Source organism: Pimephales promelas, chromosome 6 (assembly GCF_988280905.1).
Source record: "Pimephales promelas chromosome 6, fPimPro1.hap1.1, whole genome shotgun sequence".
NCBI classification, from domain to species: domain Eukaryota; kingdom Metazoa; phylum Chordata; class Actinopteri; order Cypriniformes; family Leuciscidae; genus Pimephales; species Pimephales promelas.
In genome coordinates this window covers 3,358,103-3,385,477 of record NC_142774.1, presented here as the reverse complement: position 1 = coordinate 3,385,477, position 27,375 = coordinate 3,358,103, and the positions used below count along the sequence as shown (strand labels likewise).

The following is a 27,375-nucleotide window of genomic DNA, read 5'->3' as shown; positions in this document are numbered from 1 at the left end:
CCCCACCCCTTATTTCTGTCATTTCTTATATCAGTGCCTAAGAGTCTCTCTATCTGTCCAAGTGTCTTTTTAGGGAAGGGCATCAGAATCTCCACAGCTCTCCACCGACTGCAGGTATGTGTCATATTATAAGTTTGGGTGTTTTAGATATTTTAGAAAATTATAAAACCTGATGTTCAAATTCTGACCTGTGTTTTAAGTTTAATGTTAAGAAGGTTGAACTTCTTAACAGATCAGGTAAATGTCAATGTCAAAAGTGGTTTAAAGTGGTCACCTAATTACTTAATTACGACATGGTTTGAACACAGCATCTGTTGAGATGGTTATGTTCTTGTGTTTGTTCCAATTCGCACATTATTTGTCTTAAATAGTATTGGAGTCCCAAATCATAGTATGGTGTAATGAGTATCCAAAGGCACCCGGACGGTTTAGTTTTGGAGGGACAACCCATTGCGCGTTGGATGAGGATCTGATTTGAATTAGTATAAGCACAAATAAAAAAATTACGTCTTAAATGGTATACAGTATAAAATAGTAGGTACCAGGATTGGTTTGGTACTTATTTTGCGACTGTTAAAAAGTATGTTCTACTACATCCACATGTTTTCATTCTCATGTGACATTCACAAACCCTTTCCAAACTTTGACATTAGCTTGATATTATTCAAAATATTTTTCACTAAATTGCTACTAAATCAAGTTGTGTTCCAAATTTGAAGTTGATATCACAAATTTCAAAAAATAAAACAAATTAACAATAAAAGCCTTTGGATAAGACACCTTCTATTGAAATTGATATACCTAGTTTATGATTACTCGAATATGTGATAGAAAAAAGAATTAGTGCAATAAAAAAAGAGATCCATCAGAAAGTGTACAAGTTCTATGACGATGGTTTTACCAGTCGAAATCAGGGGGTTTCTAAACAAACCTAAATTCACTTTTCCGATCACATATTTCGCTAACTCATCTGGCACACTGAAAATGAACTCATGACAAAATGTTGTCAAACTGGCTAATCAGGGGCTCTTCTTTCAGGAAATGATTTTCCATGATAGCACAGTTAGACAATGATAAACACTGGACAATTACTGTAAATCACACTTAAAATAGAATAGCAAAGTCATGACGTTAGATGCAAAATATCAAAACAAGTTGCATTTGAAAGTCACTTTTAGCAGTAAAAATGTAATTATAAATAGTTTTTCAGGTTTTAAATGAACAAATTATTCTATATAATAATCATTTAATAGATTTTAATAGATTTATTGTTCAAAATGAAGACAAGGTATTGTGAAGCATTAGCGGATACTAATTGATAAATACTAAGTGCTGCTGTTCAAAAATGCAGCAACATGCATATCTGAATGCCCAACCAATCACTGCTTTCATTGTAACAAAAGAAACACTTGACATTCCTGTTCAACTCAATACCGCAACTACATAAACCCAAGAAATAAGCCAACCTGTTTGACGTCGAAAGTATTTTTGATTCATTTACTTATGAATCCTATTGGCGCTTTTCCACTGCTGGTACGGCTCGATACGGCTCAGTACGACACGGCACGGCTCGTTTCGCTTTAGCTCGGTTTGCTTTTCCACTGCAGTTATGTAAAACCTTTACAACACACCATAAAGCACTTATTTCTCATTCACAGATTGTTGATCATGGATAAAGGACAGTACCCCCCTCCATATCCTGGAGCGCCAATGAACCAGGTCAACCTTCCTAACCAGCCACAGCAGGTTTCCTATCAAACCCAACCAGGTCAGCGAACCATCACGGTCAAGTCTTTTTAGCTGCACTGGTCCCTCACTTGACAGGGGCTTCCTACTTCTGAATTGAACACTGGATTTTACTCACAAGAATTTTCTCTCAATTTATAGCAAAATTTATGTAGGTGAAAAACTTTTAAAACCTCAAAACAAATCAGTGTAAATATTTAAAACAAATCTCAAATAAACAGCCATGCACGTAAATGTAACCACCAAAAATTCCCATTGTACACACAGAACTGAACTATGTTTACCATAATAAATATTTTAACAAATGAATTACACATTTAAGACGCGAATTTTAGATTTAGATTTTAGAATTAATCTGAACACATTGGCTATATGAATTTCTTAATAGACCTTTTTAAAATTACACTTACTGCATGTTTAGACTCAGCATTTAAACACTAACTTCATCACAAAATAACAATACTAATTATGAACAACTCGGTAAGCCAGGTCCATCACATGCACATTTACATGAAGCCACCACACCCACACTGTAAAAAATAAACCGTTAATTTGACGGTAAAAAAACGGCAGCTGTGGTTGCCAGAACTTTACCGTTAAAAATACGGTAGGAATGTTAATGGTTTTACAGACTTAACTTGAAATTTACAGTAATAAACCGTGTTTTATTTTCTGATAAAATGTGGATTCACCAACTTATTGATGTATTCTGTTTTAGACCATTGTAATACACTGACAACCAACAATCATCACAGCAGCGATGAGTTACATGAGCAATCACAGCTCATCACAAGTGAACACTTATGTAAAGATGCTGCACAATGTCATTCACACAGAGAATTAACACTCTAAGTGTGGACTCATATAAACTGAAACAGTGGTAAAGTAACACTGAAGCAGTGCTAAAGTTAATGAGATAATTAAGTGAATAATTGAGTGATGATTGAGCATTATTGAAGACACCTGATGTTAACAAGCAGAATCTCTGAAGGAGAAAACCGTAATTTAAGTCACCATTATGGAGATCAGTGTTTGCTTTAGTTGGGATCTTCACCCTTAATTCTCTAACTTTAGATTTTGTTTGGCTGCAGTACATGAGTTATAACAATCTGATGGTGATGGTTGTGTTTCAACATAATCAGTATTTCACAAGCATTTGACCTGAATCACGGAATTCATATAGAGCCTAATTTCTTACTTAGGTTTGCTTTATTAATTATAGCAGCAGTGACCTTTTACAGCAAATTCAACATAATTTCTTAAAAGTTTCTCTTATACAATTTTTTTACTTCTTATATTTTTCTTCAAAAAGACACACAGACAAAAATAATTAGCCTGTGAATCTCAACAATGGTGACAATAATAAAGCACATTGCATTGCATTCTGGGTGCCACCAATAAAATCTCATTCATGGCTCCCATCGTGGATAGCTGCATGAATAAATAATGAGCTAATGTTCAGAGGTGATCTGTTTGTCACCATTGCTGAGATTTATATTCTTGATGTCTGTGCGTGCCTACATAAAATATATATATTTTTTAGTTATTTATTTTCACTTGATCGTTTGGATTTCTTTGAAAAGGCTAAAAATGGAATGTTCTAAAATGACCGTGCTGCTAAAATCCATAAGGTAAATTTAACTCAGAATTTTTGCTCTTAATGAGTTCAGTGATGCAGGTCAATTAATGATTATGTTAAAACACAACCAACACCATCAGATCACCTTTTCTAGTTGATCAACTGGCTGTGATAAGTCATATTTAGCAGCCAAACAAAATAGTTCATTATTCAAGGGTCAAGAGCCCAGCTAAACCAAACACTAATCACCATAATGGTGACTCAAAGTGCTTCAGTGTTCATTTAACACTCTGCTCAGAGTTTATATAATTCACACTTCTCAGTGTTAATTTAACACTCTCAGTGTTGATTTAACAGTGGGGATTTTGCAGTGTTCATCACGCCCAAACAGACGTCAGTCATCATGACATCCCAAAAGGTCCTCTGCCATGGGTGAGAGCTGATGTTAACGGTGTGGTTTAGAAGGAAACTGAAACGTTTTTTTTTTATGTCACAATGAGCAGCAAAAAAAAAAAAAAAATGCAGAAGTCCAACAGCATTCCACTAAGATAGTGGGCAGTCTGAACATTCAACAAAGCAAATTCAGAGTCTCTACCTCAATACCTTTAGCGCCACCACCTGTGCAAATTTGCACCCTATGACGATTTTTTTTTTTAGTATGAAACTATAAAATGAAAAGCAAAAGTTTACAGGATAATATTTTCCTTATCTCAAGTTTGAAGGAAAGATTTCTGGTTCTGTTTTCTTTTTCAGCTCCAATGGTAGTTTACAACCAACAGCCCGTCATGTCCACCGTCCCTCAGATGGTCCAGCCTGGGCCTGCCCCGGGTGAGCAGGAAAGCTCTAGATTCACAAGACTTATGTGTTCAAGCACTAGACGCTTTCAGCATGCACATGATGCAACTGCACAGAATACTATTCTGGAGGTTTAGGATCATATTATTATTGATTTTCATCAGTATTACCTTTTTCTGCATATGTAGCCACAGTGGTAATTATTCCACCACGTCTGACTGAAGTTCCTGGGCAGATGCAATGTCCTCACTGCCAGCAGCAGATCGTCACAGAGACGACATACATCAATGGGACTTTTGTGTGGGTCATCTGTGGAACTCTTGGCATTTTAGGGTAAGGAACATGTACAGACTTCTGAAAAAAGCTCATCAATATGCACATAATATAAAGTGATTGTGTCTCTTCAGAACATTTTGGACTAAATCGCTCAATCCATATGGATTAGTTTTACGATCTCTTTTTGAAACATCAATGTAGTAGTTACGAAGTCAATAGAGAGAAAGAAATCTCTATTTAGTTGCTGATTGAACTAATGATGACCCACTAGCCACAAAGGTGTTTCAGGAGAAACTAAAGTTTATTTTTTAAGACACTTATTTTTTTCTGTCCAGGATCTGGCCATGTTGTTTGATTCCTTTCTTTGTGAATGCCTGCAAGGACGTAGAGCATCACTGTCCAAGCTGTAAAAGCCTCGTCCATGTGTTCAGACGCATGTAGCTGTTCTGAAGCGGAGAAAATCTGAACGAACAAAAGAAAAACTTTACAGACAGCATCTTATGGACATTACTGGACTTAATAATTCAAAGAAAATAATACCATGATGTGGGGTTCTCTTTCTCTTTTTTATGCAAATATATATAAATAAAGATATAGACATAGATGGATATAGATATAGATGGATGGATGCTGAAGGTTAAACTCTTTTCTTATTGTAAAATTCATAATGCAGGATCTTGTAATGTTATCAAGCAAAACATCTTACTTGTTGCCATTTTTGAACAACCCGTGTTTTTAATTCAGTGTTTTGTTTTGTTTTTTATAAAAAGAAATGTTAATCTAAAGGTCTGCAACACCAATTTTTTTCTAAAAAATCTTAAAAAGCTTGAAGGTATTCTGCATGTATGTCTTTGGGTGCTTCTGTAAAAATCACTTTTTGGTTTCTAATTTAAATTCTGACTCCATGGATAGTTTTTTCCAACTCAAATTTTTTAAATTATTATTTGAATTTACTGTGTAACCTTAACCTAACCCTAACTAATAATACAATTAGTTGCAGTTTGGGGATTTTGCTGTGTAATGAACAAATATTTGAGACCACGGGATACCTAGAATAATCAAATCCCCATTCCTCCCAGCATGCATTATGTCACCATTGTTGAGATTCATACGCTGATTCTTGATGTGTTTGTGTCTAAATATAAAAGCTGTTTAAAATGTTTTGTGCACAATGTGTTTAAAAAAAACTGACTACCACAACAGTGCAGGTTAAAGTGCTCTTGCTATAGTATCAGTGTATAATTTTATAATACAATATTTGATTTTGTTTAATAACCTTTTGATCAGTGATAAACTAAGTGATAAATGATGGGGTTTTGTTTTTTTATTGGTGTAATGATTGCATTTTATAAACAGTGCGTCAAAGCAGTTAAAAAGTTGAGGGTCAAAAGCCCAACAAACTAAAGCAAACACTGATCACCATAATGGCGACCATAGAAGAAACTTCATTATTTTCAATAAATCATTAACATCTAAGACTGGTTGCCCACTGAAGCTAAGCAGGGCTGCGCCTGGTTAGAACCTGGATGGGTTGCTGCTGGAAAAGGTGTTAGTGAGGCAAGCATGGGGTGCTCACCCTGTGGTCTGTGTGGGTCCTAATGCCTCAGTATAGTGACAGGGATGCTATACTGTCAAAAATGAAAACGTTTTAATGATGCATCATTAAAACGTTTTCATTTTATGGAGTCAGATGAAATAACGAGTCAATGCATATAAGAAAATATATTGCATTTAATATTGTTGTGTTGCGTGAAAGGAAAGGCAAGAAATATGCAGATACCTTCCCCGTATTATTGGAAACTCTCCTTAGACTAATAGACGACCTTACAGAACGATAAGAACACTCTAATTCTCCTCTGTTTTTTCTGTCCAGGATCTGGCCGTGTTGTTTGCACTTGCAAAGATGAATGTGTGGGGCATAGATGTTGACTCAAAAAAAAAAAACAGATACTAGGACGCTCTCCAGTGGCTAATACATGAAACAGCAACAAATAAAAACTCCCTAGTACCTACACAACCTCAATTTGTTTTATAAACACTTTTTGTTATAGTTGAAACTCTATTGAAACTCAACCTACTGGTTGAAACTCTCCTCTCATCCTGATAGCAATTGATAATCAAAGGGGTATAAATGAAGAGTTCAAATGCAAAAGCCTCTAAATGCCATTTGAAATTTTCTTCTTTAATGATGATTTTTATCAAACTTGTATATTTAAGTTTAGTAATTTCACTTAAATAACAATTAATAGGTAATTATCATTGCCATTTAAGTGAAATCACTGAACTTAAATATACAAGCTTGATAAAAATTATCATTCTAGAAGAAATTTTCAAATGGCACTTAGAGGCTTTTGCATCTGAACTCTTCAAATATTAAAACAGTGTTTGACCCCAAAATTGTTACATTATTAACAAACTTAAATTTGATATCACCACCACTGTGAAACTAGAGCAAGAGAAGATCCAACAGCAATCAGATAAAATCAAATGTTCTGTTTTTTTAAATTATTTTATTACAGATTATGCACATAAAATAGACGCACACATATAACAATGGTGCCATTAAAAACATTCAGCTGCATAATTTATTCATGCTAAAGTGAGTTTTTTACTCTGTTGGCACCCAGCATGCATTGCAACATGAAACTTTATATTGTTACCATTGTTGAGATTCACATGCTATAAGTGCGTCCTATTAGCTTTGGACTAACATCGAACTAGACGCGATAGACGCGAATTTGACACTCTATTCGCGTTTGGTGTGACCGCTTAATGAACAGGCTGCATGTCAAGATTGCAATGCTGGAGTGTGTGAGTGTGTGTGTGTGTGTGTGTGAGAGAGAGAGAGAGAGAGAGAGAGAGAGAGAAAGAGAAAAAGAAAGAGAGAGAGAGAGGCGCGTGCGCGATAAAACAGTGGAAACGTAAATAACATTACTGTTACTCAGTCATTTTGTTCATTAAACCTGCAAACCTGTTTCCTTATATTTGTGCACACTCGCAATAAAACACAACATTGTGCTTTTGTCACACTGTAAACTCTTGACAAACTGTAACCTTCAACTGTCACAAAACCAAAATCACACACACACACACACACACACACACACACACACACACACACACTGTTTTAAAAGCAAAACATATTTATCCATCTCCATTTCAAAACAGTCTGTGGGTCCCATCTTTTGGACATTCATATTGAGTTGGTTTTCATTTCTTGTCTTCGGAGCACTAATCTTACACATTCTACATTGATTAAAAAAGAAAATCGAATGTGTTTTTAATGGTAGTATAATTTTATACAGAAAAAAATTATTTAAAATTCAGATGAGAATAATGTTACATTGTTAATTAATAATGTTAATTAAAATTAAGGAAAACAAATATATTTATCTGAAATATAGCAAAATAATTTCAAATTAATTCAGGCACAATTACCAGACATATCTCAAGGTATTTTTAGTCATTTAATTAATAAACTAATTATATAAAACTATTGTCAGTGCACTACAAATAAACTGGTTCTATGACTTATTTAAAAAATACAATGCCTTCTGTATTTTTGTTTTGCTTTTCCCTCCATTGTACCGAAATCGTTCTGAACCGAGGTATGAACCGAACCGTGACTTCTGTGTACCCTTCCACCTCTAATAAAAAACAATGTAAATTCTCTGTATAGCATTGGACTCTACGATCAGCGGAAGTAATCCAGCATCCTTGGTATTCACCGGAAATACCATTGTGCAAAGAGCCCATTAAAGAGTGCTTTATAGAATGGGAGGCTTTTATTAAATGGTCCTGTAGAACAGCAAAATAAAACATCAAACCCACAAAGGCAAATACATTGTTGTCTTCGCATCCATCAGTGGTATAACCAGTTTCATTGTCCAGTCTTACTGTCCAATTACAAGAATGTCCATTTGTTACCAGGATACATAAAAAACTAACATTGTGCACATTACAGGCTGTAACTGAACCTCTTCCAACAAAAATATGGGGTTTATCTGTATAACGCATGGCACGCAGTTCTCTTTTTAGAATTTTTATCTCAAGCATTTAAGAGTATGTAAAAGGTCAACCGTCTGAGATTGAGCAAAACTGGATAAGTTGGTTATGGTCATGGTTGGGATGAGATGGGTGTACATGAAGTGTTTTTTGAACATTTTCCCACTAATCTTTCAGTCCGGAAGCAGTTCAGACATCATACAGAACTTCTGATTGGCCATTATCATCAGCTTTCATCCCCACCCCTTATTTCTGTCATTTCTTATATCAGTGCCTATTCTGAGAGTCTCTCTATCTGTCCAAGTGTCTTTATAGGGAAGGGCATCAGAATCTCCACAGCTCTCCACCGACTGCAGGTATGTGTCATATTATAAGTTTGGGTGTTTTAGATATTTTAGAAATTAATAAAACTTGATATTCAAATTCTGACCTGTGTTTTAAGTTTAATATTAAGAAGGCTGAACAGATCAGGTAAATGTCAAAAGTGGCCTAAAGTGCAGCGTGGTCACCTTAGTTTAGTATATACTTTCTACACAGCAAAATCCCCAGTGTACATATGTACACTCTCGGTGTACATATAGCTCCAACTACAGGATGTTAAAAATTAACACTGAAGGAGTGTTGAAGTTAATGAGATAATTAAGTGATTAATTAAGTGATGATTGGCCATTAGGGGTTACACCTAATGTTAATAAGAAGAATCATTGAAGGAAAGAGAAACAAGAAGAAAAGAAAAAAGAGAAACATAAGAACTACTCACTTCGATCCATTACACATTATTGTACTTATTATTACCAGTGTAGTTCTTTCATACATCTACACATATTCTTATTTGTATTGAACAAAAGTTTAGATGGTAATGTTTTATGGAATGTTTCGTTTCATGTCGCATTATCCAATAGTATTTGTGTTTGCTTTAGTTGGGCTCTTGACCCTTTGATTTTTATCATTAGTTTTTCTCTGGCTTCTCCAACTCTGTGTTTATAAAGCACATGTGTTACTGCAAGAGAAAACATGACATGGGCTGTGTTTCCCGAAAGCATCGGAAGCCAAATTTGATCGTACAGACCTTTGGTTGCAATTGTTCTACGATCAGGTTAGGCTTAAAAAGTTTTTGGGAAACTCAGCCCAGGTCATGATGGTTATGTTTAAATGATGAAATTAAATATTGTAGTGTCTTGATTCACTCAACCAGCATTATAAACTGAGTATACAAAGGTTCTACTCATTTTCATTACAGTAGCTAATTCCAGCAGTGCTTTACTATTCTGAAGGTTTTAAATCCCACACAGATATCAAGAATCTACATATGAATCTCAACAATGGTGATAATCACACAATAGATTCATGTTGCAGTGCATGATGGGAGCCACCAATCAAAATCCATCCATGGCTCCCACAATGCATTGCAGTATGAATAAATTATGCAGCTGAATTGTCCTTTAATAAGGAGAGTTAATTTTACACTGGGAATTTTGCTGTGTATTAATTGCCATCTGTCAATTCGTTTGTTGTGGTGTTTTATGCCTGTTAGTACTTGTTTCCTTTGCGATTGTTAAAACATTCTCACTTTTATCATGTTCAAATTTGAAATGTTTGACACAGACGCTGAGTTTAAACCATGTTGAAATTACCATAATTACGACATGTTTTTAACACAGCATTTGTTCAGCTGTTCATGTTCTTGTGTTTTTTCCAATTTGCATATTATTTGTCTTAAATAGTATTGGAGACTCAAATCGTAGTATGGTGAAATGAGAATCCAAAGGTACCCGGACGGTTTACTAGTTTTGGTGGAAATTCAAAGTGTAGATCTGCACTGTAAAATAAATATGTCTGAATATGTTAAATCTAATCAATAAAATTGAGGTAACAGATTACAATCAATATTATTAATTAAATTTAACAAATTAGAATAAAGTAATAATTAACCAAACAAATTAATTAAAAGTTAACCATTTAAAATGAGTAAAAATTACATATTTTTCTAAACAAAAATATCTGAATAACAGACTGACGTCAAAAGATGAATTAAGAACTCTTTTTTATTACAATAATTGAAGACACCTGATGTTAACAAGCAGAATCACTGAAGAAGAAAAGCGTGATTTTTAAGTCACCATTATAGAGATCAGTGTGTGTTTTAGTTGGGCTCTTGACCATTAAACTAACTTTAGATGTTGTTTGGCTGTTAAACGTGAATTATAAAAGCCAGATGAACAAATAGAAAAGGTGATCTGATGGTGTTGGTTGTGTTTTAACATAATCAGTATTTCACAATAATTTGACCTGAATCACTTAACTCATATAGAGCCCAGTTTCTGACTAAGGTTTATTTTATTAATTACAGCATCATTGGCCTTGAACAGTATCATATTTTAGTATTTTCAATGAAACCAAAGGATCAAAACAATAAAAAGATAACTTCAGAAATTATTTTATGGAGGCACACACAGACATCAAGAATTAGCGTATGAATCTCAGCAATGGTGATAAACAGATGACCTCTGATCATAAGCTCACTATTTATTCATGCACCAATGCATGATGGGAGCCATGAATGAGTTTTGATTGGTGGCTCCCAGAATGCACTACAACATGCCCTATTATTGTCAACGTTGTTGAGAATCACAGGCTGATTCTAGACTTCTGTGTGAAAACTAAATCATGTTTAGAGACACATTAAAAAAAGTTCTATGGATTGCCTTGTAAACATCATAAAAATATTGTACTGTACAAGGACATGCTGCTATAATTAAATAAGTAAACCGAAACTGGACTCTATGTGAGTTCAGTGATTTAGGTCAAATGATTGTGAAATAATGATTACGTTAAAAACACAAGCAACACCATTAAATCAGCTTTTTTATTTGTTCATCTGGCTATCATGATTCACTGACAAAAGCCACAGTGAAAAAAAAAGCCATCTAAAGTTAACAATTTAATGGTCAAGAGCCCAACTAAAACACACACTGATCTCTATAATGGTGACTTAAAAATCAAGCTTTTATTCTTTAGTGATTCTGCTTGTTAACATCAGGTGTCTTCAATGATGGTAATAAAAAAGAGGTCTTAATTCATCTTTTGACGTCAGTCTGTTATTCCGATATTTCTGTTTAGAAATATGTGTAAATTTTACTAATTTTAAATCGTTAACTTTTAAGTAATTTGTTTGGTTAATTATTACTCAATTCTAATTTGTTGAATTTAATTAATAATATTGATTGTCATCTGTTGCCTCAATTTTATTGATTAGATTTAACATATTCAGTCGTATTCATTTTTACAGTGTGTGCACACTCAGATAACAGATAATATTGCCCACAACCCGTTGCGTGTTGGACGAGGATCTGATTTGAATTAGTATAAGAGCAAATAAAAATACTGCATCTGAAATGGTATACTGAATAGTAGGTTCAATGTTTGGTTTCAAACTTAATCTGAGACTGTTAAAAAGTATGTTCTACTACATACTACATCCACATGTTGTCATTGTCATGTGACTTCACTGCCATTGCGTCGCTTCACTGACATTCACAAACCATCTCCAAACTTTGACAATACCTTGATATAATACAAAATATTTTTCACTAAAATTGCTGCTAAGTCAAAGCCATATGTCTAACCAAGTTGTGTTCCAAATTTGAAGTTGATATCACAAAAACATTAGTTCCTATGAGATTTCGTTTAGGCGTGATAGCCACAGGATAAGACACATACCTTCTATTGAAATTGACACCTAGATTCCATAAAATAAAATTTGAAGCGTTCTACTGTAACAAATTAATACACTTCTGTCACAATATCACTTCTATTACAAAACAGTCGCCAAACAAGTAACCTTGAGTCTGGGGCCTTTCCGACGATATGTGTTTAGTCAAGATTAGAAAACATTTTGATTGTAAATATGTAAATTAAAATTTGTTGTATAAAAAATGACTCCACCCACTAGGAGGCGGAGCTGGCTAAAATAAAATGTCCAATATCATGAATTTTGAGTTTTTAAGCTTACAAATGAATTCATGATGATTCCTCAAATGTGTGATAGGAAAAAAAATAGCGCAATAAAAAAGAGAGTCAAACGTCCTGCTAGCAAGACGGTTACAGATGCAATTATAACAAAGTAGTATCCTGCTTACCTACTCTTTTACTACACACTCTAAAGTATGTACTTTGTCTTAACGCTGACTCATCTATCACTCTGAAAATGAATTTGTGATAAAATGATAACAGATAAAATGTTGTCAAACTGGCTGATCAGGGACTCTCCTTTCATGAAATCAGTTTCCATGATAGCACAGTTAGACATTGATGAACACTGGACACTTACTGTAAGACACACTTAAAAGAGAATAACAAAGTCATGACATTAGATGCAAAATATCAAAACAAGTTGCATTTGAAAGACTCACACACTTTTTGCAGTAAAATATTTAATTAAAAATTGTGTTTTTTTTCAGGTTTTAAATGAATAAAGTTATTCTATATAATAATGATTGACCAGATATATTGTTCACAATTAAGACAGAAAGTATTGTGAAGCCTTAGCGGATCAAGTTTATAGTTAATGTCCATTGAAATACTGAGTGCTGCTGTTCACACTTGACATTCCTGTTCACCTCAATAGCATGAGTACATAAACCCAAGAAGTATGCCGACCTGTTTGATGTTTAAAGTATTTTTGATTCATTCACTTATGAATGTTCATCACTGATAACAAATGATTGATGCAACCACAAGAATCTGTACAATCCAAACACTTCAGTACTTCCTGATTTGTTACGTCGAAGGCAACATTCGGTCTATTTGTTAGTTTTATTGTTGCTTTGCCAGTGTTGTATGTAAAACCTTTACAACACTTCATTAAAGCATGTATTTCTCATTCACAGATTGTTGATTATGAATTATGGACAGTACCCCCCTCCATATCCTGGACCGGTCCACATCAACTTTGCTAACCAGGCACAGCAGGTTAACTTTCAAGCCCAACCAGGTCAGTGAACCCTCACTCTGATATTCAATTCAGAGTCTACTGGTCATTGGTGGCTAACTACAGTGCTTCAATAATGATCTTTTTTGCAGTTCCCACTGTATACAATCCACCGCCCCAAAAGACGATAGTCATGGCATCCCAAATGGTCCAGTCCTCTAATATGGGTGACAGCTGATGTTTACTGTGTAGTTTAAAAGGAAACTGGAACGTTTCTTCATATCACAATGAGCATCAAAAAAAAAATGCAGAAGTCCAACAGCATTCCACTTCTGACACCTTCTAAACATTAAGGGAAAGGTTGTAAAAACATGGCATATTGTTCTGTACAACTGTGTTGTTTGACTTAAGATATTAATATGTACGCATAAATAGGGTCCGAGCACCTTATGAACCCAATAGACTTCTTGTTATTCTGCTCTTGATGTCTTTGGCAGCCTATAGAATCGAATGGTAAAAAGTTTTTAAATTTGGCACAAAGATAGTGGGCAGTCTGAACATTCACCACAGCAATCCTCAATCCCTCTAGCGCCACCACCTGTGCAAATTTGCATGCTATGACGTAATTTTCCGCAATTATAATTTTTGAAAATTTTGAATGTTCAAAAAGATTAAAAAGAACTTTTCGAACTCATCCCAGAAGGTTTGTCCAATATTCACCAACATTGGCTTAAGACCATTATGATAAACAAAAGTATGGGTTTTGTTTTTTTTGTTTTTTTTCGTATGTGGTGGAAATCAGCTTCCATAGATATGACCCTAAAAAACAATGAAGAATCTCCAAATGCAGTTTGGATCTTGGGGAAACTTGAGCCTGTCAGTTCTGACTAATAAAACTCATGTTTTGTTTCACTGCACCACAGTCCTCAAACAGTCCATTCTTCAAGTAAGCCTGCATGCCGTTGGTGAATGCCGATGTCTGGAGTTATGAGAGTCTCTGTTTAACTCCCATCCAGGATGCTTATACACGATAATATTTCCCTTATCTCAGGTTTAAAGAAATTTCTGGTTGTGTTTGTTTTCTTTTGCAGCTCCAATGATAATTGCCAACCAACAAGCCATTCCCAACGTTGTCCAGCCTGCGCCTGCCCCAGGTGAGCAGAAATGAATGTCGATGTCTGGGGTTATGAGAGTCTCTTTTTAAGTCCCATTCAGGATGCTTGTACAGGATAATATTTCCCTTATCTCAATATCTGATTCTGTTTGTTTTCTTTTGCAGCTGCAATGATAGTTTACAACCAACAAGCCAATCCCAACATTGTCCAGCCTGCGCCTGCACCTGCGCCTGCCCCGGGTGAGCAGAAAAGCTCTAGATTCACAAGACTTATGTGTTCATGCACTAGACGCTTTCAGCTTGCACATGATGCACCTGCACAGAATACTATTCTGGAGGTTTAGGATCATATTATTATTGATTTTCATCAGTATTACCTTTTATTCTGCATATGTAGCCAAAAAGGTAATTCTGCCACCACGTCTGACTGAAGTTCCTGCGCCGATGCAATGTCCTTTCTGCAAGGAGGACATCGTCACACAGACGACATACATCAATGGGACTTTGGTGTGGGTCATCTGTGGATCTCTTGGCATTTTAGGGTAAGGAACGTGTACAGACTTCCGGAAAAAGAAGATCTGATTCAGACATATATTGAAACTTGTGTATCATGTATTTTAATATATTTGTATAATGATGAATTTGCAAATTCGTACATTTAAAATAAATTTACTTTAAATATAATATCAAATAAACACACTACAGTTACAATTATAATCAAGTCCTTTTAAATGTTATATATGTTAGTTAATAGGCTACATCAAAATATGTGTACTTCTTAACAGCATGATTGATTGATTGAACAAACATTCTGGCCGTTCATTTACACGACAATGGCGTTTTGATGGCCTGAGAACTCAAACTTTGAAGTAGGTTTCAAAGTGTACGTTTTTGAAAACGGGTTTCGAAAGCGATACCGTTTTCATGTCCATGTAAACTTCAAAACGTGAATCTGTGAAAAGGGTGATGGCATGCACATACATGTTACGTGTTTAGTCTTTAGGTATGTGTCTTTGAATGCAAAGTGCGTGGTCACTTAGTCTTTCTTTACGACGTGACTTTGCCAATTACTTGTCTGGCAAACATAATACAGCATTTTAAGTTTTTTTCAGATCCGTGTCAATAGGAATAAACAGGGACGGGAATTAAATTAACTAAAAAAGAGTTAGAACAACTGTTGGATTTTACAGTGTTATCATGAAAAAATTGATTGTGCTATGTCTACTCTTTAAACAGCATTACGGTAAAAATGTAAAAGTATAGCAACAGCTTTCTTACCTCACCTGTACGCGAGGGCGTATTTCAGTCCAGTGGTTGGGTGGAAATGACAAAACGTCAAAAACATCTACCTTTTCATTGCACTGTTCTCTCCATATTAATGATTCTTTGCAACCTTTGGTCACTGCTTACAACGCCTGAGAATATCCTGAAAATAACTCCCTCTCGCAAAGTGTTTACCCTTTGAATATAATACAATTCACCACCATACAATTTCTACACCATTGTAACTAAAGACATACGTGGGATTTGACTGGTCAGGCGTATCCATAGCAGACTGGTGGGAGTGGCCTTGGACTGTTGTATTTCCACCCAGTGCATTATGGGTGTTGAAGTTTTCCTTCCAATTTGGCAAAAGAGTTTCGACTAGAGGTTCTCAAGTTAGCAAAAACGTTTTCATCTTTCTACTGTATAGGCAGCCAAATTTAATTGAAATCCCATTTTGCCAACGATGATTACCCATTTAAAGGGTTAGTTCACAAAAAAATTAAAATTGTGTCATTAATTACTCACTCTTATGACGTTCCAAAACCGTAACACTTTCATTCATTTTCGGAACACAAATTAAGATATTTTTTATGAAATATGAGCCTAAATTCAATATGCTCATCAAATAAAGTAATCGTGTCTCTTCCGAACCTTTTGGACTAAATCGCTAAATCCATATGGATTAGTTTTACGATCTCTTCATGAACTTCTTGAAACATCAAAGTTTTAGTTGCGAAGACTGTCAATGGAGAGAAAGAAATCTCTAGTTACTGATTGAACTAATGATGACCCACTAACAAAGGTATTTCGGGAGATCTAAAGTTTATTTTTTAAGACACTTTTTTTTCTGTCCAGGATCTGGCCGTGTTGTTTGATTCCTTTCTTTGTGAAACGCTGCAAGGACGTAAGGCATCGCTGTCCAGGCTGTAAAAACCTCATCCATGTGTACAGACGCATGTAGCTGTTCTGAAGCGGAGAAAATCTGAACGACCAAATGAAAAACTTTACAGACAGCATCTTATGGACATTATTGGACTTTCTAATTCTACCATGATGTGGGGTTCTCTTTCCTTCTTTATGCATAGATATAAATATATGGTTAAACTCTTTTCTTATTGTAAAATTCATAATGAACTCTGCAGGATCTTGTAATGTTATCAAGCAAAACATCTTACTACTTGTTGCCATTTTTGCACAACCCGTGTTTTTACTTAAATAATATAAATATAGTTTGCCAACATGGACTGCTGTTGTACTCACTGTGTGAAGAGTTTTGAAAAAGTGACCATTGAGAAATCTCATAACATTGCCATAATTTATCACAAATAACTGATATGTGTTTGTGCATGAGTGGAGAAGAGCGTTGTGATTCAACAGTGTTCAGTCAGAGCCTCAGGGCTTCGTCCTCTTACTGCTTTCTACATCACTACATTTTCCACAGGAGAATCAAGACACAAGCTTGACCTAACATGAGAGTTTCCTTTGAATTACTGAGAGATTACAAAACCAATGTGTGGGGGAAATATTATCTATTCATAATTAATTTCATGAGTTCACTTAAATACTTAAATTTGGCACCCAGCATGCATTGCAACATGAAACTTTACATTGTTACCATTGTTGAGATTCATATGCTGATTGTAAATATATGTGTGTGGTCATTAAAATGTTTATGCACTATATAAATTCAATATGCTTCAAAATAACTGATTGAAACATTGCTGGATCTCATGCTGTAGATTCACAGAGATACTATAATCAATTAATATAAAATTAAAATACCCATACAAATTAAAGTTTAGACACAGCAAGAGATCAGTGAAACAGACTAGTACATTCCCGCAGTTACAGCAGCCAGAGAAAAAATAATGTTAAAGAGTCAACAGCCCAACTAAAGCAAATACTGATCATCATAATGGTGACCACAATATTTATTATTATCAATAAAACATCTGTACCTAAATCTCTGTTAATTCTCAACAAGATTTTAAATTTTCAGTAAATTAAAAACCAGGTAGGAGTTACCGATATGTTAAGATAGCTAAGGGATCATTAAATGAATTTGAGTTTCACAGCCAGTTTCTCTTTATATATTTGTAGATGTCTATGCTACAGTGTCTAGCCTTGCTTGGCTTTTGAAGAAGCCATATAGCGTCATAGTTATATATTGAATCCTATTCTTGAAGAATTATTGCAACCACGTGATTTATCATGTCATCTATGCAATTTTAGTGGATTTTCTGGTGTCATCAACTGGACAAAACATGAGGACATTTTTCGAAAGGACTGTCTTTTGATAGTCGAGAATGTTATTTACTGGTTGTTATGACTTATTACACAGCTCTGTGTAAAGCTCAAATATGACTGGCCAATCACACCTTCTAACAGTCTGTTGATTCTCAGTAACAACACATATTGGGGTTTATTATGCAATAACCAGTCTAATGAACTTTTCATGTTACAAATTAGATGTCCATTTAAACATTTATAATAATGGAAGTGATTGTGATCTGCGATAGTAGCACTGTGAATGGCACATATGCAATTATCAAAGCTTATTTTACTTGTGTTGTCTATTAATGTTTTTTCAGAAATCACTGGAGACTCATGATCTTGTGCTTCCCTGGAAATGAAGAAGTGGAACACATCAGAAGGGGACGAAAATTGTTGCAAAAAAGGAGGTAAATATATATTTAGCATTTGGGTAATTATTTTTTGCTCTGTTGCCCCTACAATAAAATAACACTGCTACTTCCCACATTAACTTCAGATCTTCAGACGAATATATGAAGTTAATGACTAAAGCAAACGCTGATATCCATAGTGGTAACATACCAATTACGATTTTCCTCCTTTAGTGATTCTGCTTGTTACATCAGATGTCTTCGATAATGCTCAATTATTCACTTACTTATCTCATTAACTTTAGCACTGCTTCAGTGTTCATTTAACAGTCTCTGAGTATGGACTCGTAGAATCACTGAGCAGTGTTAATTTAACAACAATTATTGTGGCTTGTCACCCAAGGGCTGTCATTCTTTGCTGCATGTGGGCCAGATCCGCATCCCACAAGTGCCAGATGTGGGCCAGATCTGGGCCGAAGAAATGTTGCTATGTGGGCAGTTACAGTTTATGTGCCTATGAGTTCTTAATTTTTTATTTATTTAAATTAACTGTGCAGTGACGGAGGTGGTGATGCTGCCACTGAGTTTATCCAATGTCCCGGGACAGATGAAATGTCGTCACTGAGCAGCACAATATCACAGAGACCAGATACTGTACATCAACGGCATGCTTCTCCGGGCCACCTGTGGCTTGTCATTAGCAAGGCTTCTTTTACTTACAAAAAGATTTATTGTACTCAATATAGAAACATCATTGCAGCCGTTAGACAAAACTATTCAGATTCTGGTCCTTTATGATAGCAGAATAAAACCCCAAACCCACAAAGACAACAAAAATGTTGTTTTCGCATTACACAATACATTATTCACAAACACTCATCCTTCTGAATTCAACACAAAATGTGCATTTCAACAAACAAGCATTTAAGAGGATATGAATTTTGACAGTCTGAGACTGAGCAAAAACAGGTATAAGCAGAACTAGTTTGCATAATATAATGATAAACTTCTGAAAATGCATTAGCATCAGCCTTCATACCTGTAATTCAGCTCCACCCCTTATATCGACAATATCTGTGCTTATTTTCACAGTCTCATCACTATCCAGTGCCTTCATATAAAGAGCATCAGAATTTCCACAGCTCTCCGTTGACTGCAGAAACACACAGGTATGTAAAAAGATGGGAATCATATTCTTTAATTTGGATTATCTGTTATCCACAGTCACACTCAAAAACTAATAAACTTAATGTGATGCGTATTTGTCAGTCATTCATAAATGAAATGTAAGATCTCTGTATTTATACTAATAAACAGAATGAGTTTTAAATACTCAGTAGGAAGGTTTTTATAATTATCATAAATTAATGCAGTTTGTTTAGCTTTTTTATACAATTTTATACAGTTATACAATTTAGCTCTTTTTTAAGTGCACAGGGATGAGATCTTCAACTGACTTCCAGCAACACTGAGTGTGAAAACAGTTTACAAACCTATTTCTTTCATACATGTACAAAAGTTTTTGTTGAGTATTTAGATTTAGTTAATAATAAAGTTTGTTGTCACCATGATGGAGATCAGTGTTTGCTTAAATAGGTCTCTTGACCCTTAACTTAACAATATGAGTTTGGCTCTGTTATAACATAAATATAAAAACACATTTGTTATGGCAAGAAAAAGTTGAGAGGAAGTTGATCAGGAGGTTTTAGCAGATGTAATTATGCCCGGCATCTGTGGAAAAAAAACCCTGGCAGCTGTGGTTACCAGAGTTTTCCTGTTAAAAGTACGGTAGCAACATTTCAGGTTTTACAGACTTTGACCGTATTTAATTTTACAGCAATACACCGTAATTCATTATTTGATATCATGTTAATTTACTGACATTTTGAAGTATTAATGTCTGTTTTGTTCAATTGCAATACACTGACAACCATCAATCACAGCAGTAATGAGAGTCAAATGATCAATCAAAGCTCATCATTATCATCTCTTCCACAAGAAAGTTTATACTACTATTTAGAAGCGGCACAGTGTCATTCACACAAACATTAAACACCATCATGGTAACATGTCGAAATTAAAAAAATTAAATAAGAATTAATTTAACAATGTTAAATGTAACATAAAACCCTGATGAACATAACTGATAAGAAAAAAAACTAAGAAAATTATGAATAAACAGTTAAAATACATTAAATGTGAAGTGTCACGCAGGGAATTGTGGGAAAGTCAATTTACATTTTTCACTGTAAATTATACAATGACTTCTTCTTTTTCACTTCCAAAAACTGTAAATTTAACAGTATTTTCCAGTAAACTTACATTAAATGTACCATTATATATCACAGTTATTTACCATATATAGTAAGGAAACTTTCTGTTAACCAATTAACAGTTTTTCACTGTAGCATTTTTACATTCTTTTACTGTTAAAATCACGATCATTTTTTACAGTGTAGCCATCCTGGACATGTATGATTCTCTAATTTCATCCTGTGTATAAGTTTACATGCATGGGTATTTCATATATCTGTGAATCTTCAAAAGGAAAGGAAATCCAACAAAATTTCTGTAATCAGGCCTTCTGAAGAATGTAAATATAGTGCATTAAAACGTTTTGAACTTCTTGACACAGTCATCAACAATCAGCATATTTATCTCAACAATGGTGACAATCAAATGTTATGTCGCCATGCATTCTGGGCTCTAGGATAGTATAAAACTCCCAGCATGCACTGCTGCATGAATGAATAAATAAATAAACACTGAAACACTCAAATAATTAAACACTGAATGAAATTTGTGAATAAACAAGCAATATTGCTCACCATAATCAATATAAACACAATCATTCACAAGCCTTGCCTGTGCACAAGTGTGACCTGAAGAAACAGAGATTAAGCAGCAAGAGAAACACTAATGTAAAAAAGATATGGGTCAGTATCTTAACTAGAGCAAACACTGATCTCTTTAATGGTAACTTACTAGCCAAACATTTTCAATTAAACATCTCAACAACAGTTACCATGGTAACGCAACGCAATTTTAATGAATTTTGAGTTTTTAAGCTTACAAATTAATTCATGATGATTCCTTACATATGTGATAGGAAAAAAAAATATCGCAATAAAAAAAGAGTCAATCGTCCTGCTAGCAAGACGGCTACAGATGCAATTATGATAAAGTGGTATCCTACTAACCTACTCTTCTACTACACACTCTAAAGTATTTACTTTGTCTTTACAATGACTCATCTGTCACTCTGAAAATGAACTTGATAATAACAGATAAAATGAGATAGCAGATAGAAGATAACAGATATGACAGATAAAATGTTGTCAAACTGGCTGATCAGGAGACTCCTCTTTCAAGAAAATCAGTTTCCATGATAGCACAGTTAGACATTGATGAACACTGGACAATTACTGTAAGACACACTTAAAAGAGAATAGCAATATCATGACATTAGGTGCAAAATATCAAATCAACTTGCATTTGAAAGAAGACTCGCACCCTTTTTGCAGTAAAACATTTCATTAAAATTGTTTTTTTCAGGTTTTAAATTAATAACGTTATTCTATATGATAATGTGTTAATAGATATGTTGTTCAACATGAAGACAGAAAGTATTGTGAAGCCTTAGCGGATCAAGTTGATACTTAATGTCCATTAAAATACTAAAATTAAATAACAAATGTAAGTGCTGCTGTTCAAAAATGCAGCAGCATGCATATCTGAATGCCCAACCAATCACTGCTTTGATTGTAACATTAACCACAGGTACATGGCAAACGCTTGACATTCCTGTTCATCTCAATAGCACGACTACATAAACACAAGAAGTATACCAACCTGTTTGACGTCGAAAGTATTTTTAATTAATTCACTTATGAATGCTATGTGACTCATCACTGAGAACAACTGACTACTGAATCTGTACAATCCAAACACTTCATTACTTCCTGATTTGTTATGTCAAGGCAGCAGTCAGTCTATTCGTTATTTTTATTTTTACTTTGCCAATGTTGTATATAAAACCTTTACAACACACCATTAAAGCATGTATTTCTCATTCACAGATTGTTGACTATGGATTTACAGCTCAAAATTCCTAACCAGCAGCAGGTTGTCTATCAAGCCCAACCAGGTCAGCGAACCCTCACTCTGATATTCAATTCAGAGACTACTGGTCATTGGTAGCTAACTACAGTGCTTCAATAATGATCTATTTCTGCAGTTCCAATGGCCAATGTATACAATCCACCGCCCCAAAAGACGTCAGTCATGGCATCCCAAATGGTCCAGTCCTCTGGCATGGGTGACAGCTGATGTTTACTTTGTACAGTAGTTTAGAAGGAAACTGGAACGTTGAGCATTAAAAAATGCAGAAGTCCAACAGCATTCCAAAACACTTCTGACACCTTCTAAACATTAAGGGAAAAGTCGTAAAAACATGACATATTGTTCTGTACAACTGCGTTGTTTGACTTAAGATATTAATATGCACGGATAAAGAGGGACCGAGGCGAGCCCCTATTGAACCCAATAGAGTTCTTGTTCTTCTACTCTTGATGTCTTCAGCCTATAGAACCGTATGGTAAAAAGTTTTGAAATTTGGCACAAAGATAGTGGGCAGTCTGAACATTCACCACAGCAATCCTCAATCCCTCTAGCGCCACCACCTGTGCAAATTTGCACCCTATGACATAATTTTCCGTAATTAAAATTCTTGGAAATTTCGAATGTTCAAAAATAAAAAAATTACCTTTTCGAACTCATCCCAGAAGGTTTGTCCAATTTTCACCAACAACGGCTTAAGACCATTATGATTTACAAAAGTATGGGTTTTTTTTTTCCTGATGTGGTGGAAATCAACTTCCATGGATATGACCCCAAAAAACAATGAAGATTCTCCAAATGCAGTTTGGATCTTGGGGAAACTTGAGCCTGTCAGTTCTGACTAATAAAACTCATGTTTTGTTTCACTGCACAACAGCCCATGTCTCCATCCACCGTAACTCAAACAGTCCAATCTTCAAGTACGCCCACCGTTGGTGAATGTCGATGTCTGGGGTTATGAGAGTCTCTGTTTAACTCCCATCCAGGATGCTTATACACAATAATATTTCCCTTATCTCAATATATCTGGTTCTGTTTGTTTTCTTTTGCAGCTCCAATTATAATTCCCAACGTTGTCCAGCCTGCGCCTGCCCCGGGTGAGCAGAAAAGCTCTAGATTAACAAGACTTGTGTATTCAAGCACTAGACGCTTTCAGCATGCACATGATGCACCTGTACAGAATACTATTCTGGATGTTTATGATCATAATAATGTTGATTTTAATCAGTATTACCTTTTATTCTGCATATGTAGCCAAAAAGGTAATTATGGGAACACGTCTGACTGAAGTTCCTGCGCCGATGCAATGTCCTTTCTGCCAGCAGCAGATCGTCACAGAGACGACATTCGTCAATGGGAAGAAGGTGTGGGTCATCTGTGGTGTTCTTGGCGTTTGTGGGTAAGGAACATGTACAGACAAATCCGATTCAGACATATATTGAAACTTGTATATTATGTATTTTAATATATTTGTATAATGATGAATTTGCAAATTCGTACATTTAAAATATACTAACTTTAAATATAATATCAAATAAAATAACACACTACAGTTACAAATCAAGTCCTTTAAATGTTATTTATGTTAGTCAATACATCAAAATATGTGTACTTCTTAACAGCATGACTGATTGATTGACTGACTGATTGATTGACTGATTGACTGACTGATTGATTGATTGATTGATTGATTGATTGATTGACTGATTGATTGATTAAACAAACATTCTGGCCGTTTATTTACACGAAAACGGCGTTTTGATGGCCTGAGAACTCAAACTTTGAAATAGGTTTCAAAGTGCATGTTTTTGAAAACGGGTTTTGAAAGATACCGTTTTCTTGTGCTTGCAAACTTCAAAACGTGAATCTGTGAAAAGGGTGATGGCATGCACATGCATGTTACATGTTTAGTTATAGGTATGCGCCTTTGAATGCAAAGTGCGTGGCCTCTTAGTCTTTCTTTACAAAGTGACATTGCCAATTACTTGTCTGGCAAACATAATACAGCATTTTTAGTTGTTTGCGGATCCGTGTTAATAGGAATAAACAGGGACGGGAATTAAATTAGCTAAAAAAGTGTGAGTGGGATATATAAAATATTTTATGTTTTAAAATGGAATTCTCCATAATTAAAACTCCTAAACTTCAGTAGAGAACCATTCTTTGTAAGGAAGGAGGGGTTTCTTTATTGTACATTTATTTGCGTATGTATGGTTTGTGCTGCGCTGTTTAAATTGGTCAGTGCAGCGCTGGTGAGGATTGGTCGCGCCGCGCTGACCATTGAGTGTCGCTAGGAAACACGTCCACGCTGTGCTGACGAATCTGACGGATCTCTCCATATTAATGATTCTTTGCAGCCTTTGGCCACTGCTTACAACCCACTGGATCCTTTACTGGAGACTGAAAATAACTCACTCTCGCAAAGCGGTTACCCTTTGAATTCAATACAATTTTACACCATTATAACTAAAAGTTTGCTAAGAGGCATTTCCTACTAAAGCAAGGTGGGATTCGATTGGTCAGGCGTATCTATAGCAGACTGGTGAGAGTGGCCTTGGACTGGTATATGCCCACTGCATTAAAGGTGTTGAAGTCCTTCCAATTTGGCAAAAGAGTTTCAACTATTCAAGGTAGCAAAAACGTTTTCATCTTTCTACTGTATAGGCAGCCAAATTTAATTGAAATCCCATTTTGCCAGCAGTGAATTACCCGTTTAAAGGGTTAGTTCACAAAAAAATAAAAATTGTGTCATTAATTACTCACTCTTATGACGTTCCAAAACCGTAACACTTTCATTCATTTTCGGAACACAAATTAAGATATTTTTAATGAAATCTGTGCCTAAATTCAATATGCTCATCCTATAAAGTAATCGTGTCTCTTCAGAACATTTTGGACTAAATCGCTCAATCCATATGGATTAGTTTTACAATCTCTTCATGAACTTCTTGAAACATCAATGTAGTAGTTGCGAAGACTGTCAATGGAGAGAAAGAAATCTCTAGTTACTGATTGAATTAATGATGACCCACTAACAAAGGTATTTCGGGAGATCTAAAGTTTCTTTTTTAAGACACTTATTTTTTTTCTGTCCAGGATCTGGCCGTGTTGTTTGATTCCTTTCTGTGTGGATTCCTGCAAGGACGTAGAGCATCGCTGTCCAAGCTGCAAAAACCTCATCCATGTGCACAAACGCATGTAGCTGGTCAGAAGCGGAGAAAATCTGAACGACAAAAAGAAATACTTTACAGACAGCATCTTATGGACATTATTGGACTTTCTAATTCTACCATGATGTGGGGTTCTCTTTCCTTCTTTATGCATAGATATAAATATATGGTTAAACTCTTTTCTTATTGTAAAATTCATAATGAACTCTGCAGGATCTTGTAATGTTATCAAGCAAAACATCTTACTACTTGTTGCCATTTTTGCACAACCCGTGTTTTTACTTCAAAAATATAAATATATAATGCCAATCCACAGTTTGCCAACATGGACTGCTGTTGTGCTTACAGTGTGAAGAGTTTTGAAAAAGTGACCATTGATAAATCTCATAACATTAACATTATTTCTCACAATGTGTTTATGCATGAGTGGAGAAGAGCGCTGTGATTCAACAGTGTTCAGTCAGAGCCTCAGGGCTTTGTCCTCTTACTGTTTTCTTCATCACTACATTTTCCACACAATAATCATGACACAAGCTTGACTTGACCTGAGAGTTTCCTTTGAATTATAGAGAGAGTACAAACCCAATGTGTGGGGGAAATATTATCTATTTATAATTAATTTTCACTTACATACAATTAAAGGGAATAAAGTATAATGCGTATTTGGCGTGCTGCCCGTGGAGTGGAGAAGGGGTGGTGGAGGGACGCTGCTAAACTGTCAAAGAAATTAGTTGAGACGGCAGAGTCTATATATACACGTTTTAATCATGATTGCTGAGTTCTCTCCATCCATGTTAATTATCTGAACGTGCTTCTCCTGAACTTTGTTGATAAAACATCATTTTTGTAATGCATGCTGGAAACCATGGATTAGATTATGTCACCATTGTTGAGATTCATATGCTGATTCTTGATGTCTGTGTGTCTAAATATAGTAGCAGTTCAAAATGTTTTGTGCAAAATGTGTTAAAAAAAACTGATTACCACAACAGTTCAGGATAAAGTGCTCTTGCTATAGTATCAGTGTTTGTAATACAATATTTGATTGTGTTTAATTACCTTTTGATCAGTAATAAACCAAGTCATAAATTATATTTTTTTTATTGGCGTAATGATTAAGCAGTTAAAAAGTTAAGGGTCAAAAGCCCAACTAACTAAAGCAAACACGGATCACCATAACGGCGACCATTGAAGAAACTTCATTATTTTCAATATATCATTAACACCTAACCTCTATGTTGTATTAACAACTATCAACTTTGAGTAAACCAAGCTTGAGAAATTATCAAGAATAAGGTGATCATTTCCCTCAGTTTTATTTTCTTTTTCTTTCAGTACACTCAGCTAATTACATTTTACAGTAATATTATATATATTGTCACATATTTTTCTGTATATAAAAAGAGGCAATTATTTTTGTATTGTTCAATATATTGTAATATATTAATGCAATATATCAAACATTTTATATTATGATCATAAATACATAGAAATATATTTTCTTTCCATAAGATGTGAGCCTTCTACAGATCTGTCAGCTTCATTTAGCCCCATTAAACACCTCCATATCTCTTTCCACCATAGTCCAGCTCACTGAGGTTGATTGAATCTAAATAGATTTATAGATCTATATTTTATTCTTAACTGGGTGGACCAAAGAATGTAAAGAAAGATTTAGGTGGCCCACTATTCATAAATTGTCATTCATTAAGTTGGATACAGCCTTGTAGATGATGTTGTGGGGATACATG

At 35.0% G+C, this 27,375-nt stretch overlaps 3 protein-coding genes across 4 annotated transcripts; all 3 read left to right on the top strand.

Annotated features, from left to right (window-relative positions):
• The first annotated feature begins 19 nt into the window (after positions 1–19).
• Positions 20–5,556, top strand: LOC120488366 (LITAF domain-containing protein). Its single transcript, XM_039685067.2, has 5 exons — positions 20–114; positions 1,659–1,768; positions 4,079–4,153; positions 4,309–4,453; positions 4,732–5,556. The coding sequence occupies exons 2-5, from the start codon at positions 1,669–1,671 to the stop codon at positions 4,835–4,837; spliced, it is 426 nt and encodes a 141-aa protein (XP_039541001.1). The 5' UTR covers positions 20–114; positions 1,659–1,668; the 3' UTR covers positions 4,838–5,556.
• Positions 5,557–8,445: 2,889 nt separating this feature from the next.
• Positions 8,446–17,412, top strand: LOC120488340 (cell death-inducing p53-target protein 1 homolog). Of its 2 annotated transcripts, XM_039685038.2 has the most exons (7): positions 8,446–8,757; positions 13,291–13,394; positions 13,484–13,558; positions 14,423–14,485; positions 14,611–14,685; positions 14,843–14,987; positions 16,567–17,412. In XM_039685038.2, the coding sequence occupies exons 2-7, from the start codon at positions 13,301–13,303 to the stop codon at positions 16,670–16,672; spliced, it is 558 nt and encodes a 185-aa protein (XP_039540972.2). In that variant the 5' UTR covers positions 8,446–8,757; positions 13,291–13,300; the 3' UTR covers positions 16,673–17,412. The 2 variants fall into 2 exon arrangements, with proteins under 2 accessions (XP_039540972.2, XP_039540978.2); XM_039685044.2 differs by lacking the exon at positions 13,484–13,558 and having other exon boundaries at positions 8,458–8,757; positions 16,567–17,409.
• A 557-nt stretch (positions 17,413–17,969) lies between these two features.
• On the top strand, positions 17,970–26,950 carry LOC120488355 (LITAF domain-containing protein-like). Its single transcript, XM_089131935.1, has 6 exons — positions 17,970–18,392; positions 19,428–19,504; positions 22,415–22,482; positions 23,507–23,551; positions 23,709–23,853; positions 25,551–26,950. The coding sequence occupies exons 3-6, from the start codon at positions 22,425–22,427 to the stop codon at positions 25,654–25,656; spliced, it is 354 nt and encodes a 117-aa protein (XP_088988061.1). The 5' UTR covers positions 17,970–18,392; positions 19,428–19,504; positions 22,415–22,424; the 3' UTR covers positions 25,657–26,950.
• Positions 26,951–27,375: the final 425 nt, after the last annotated feature.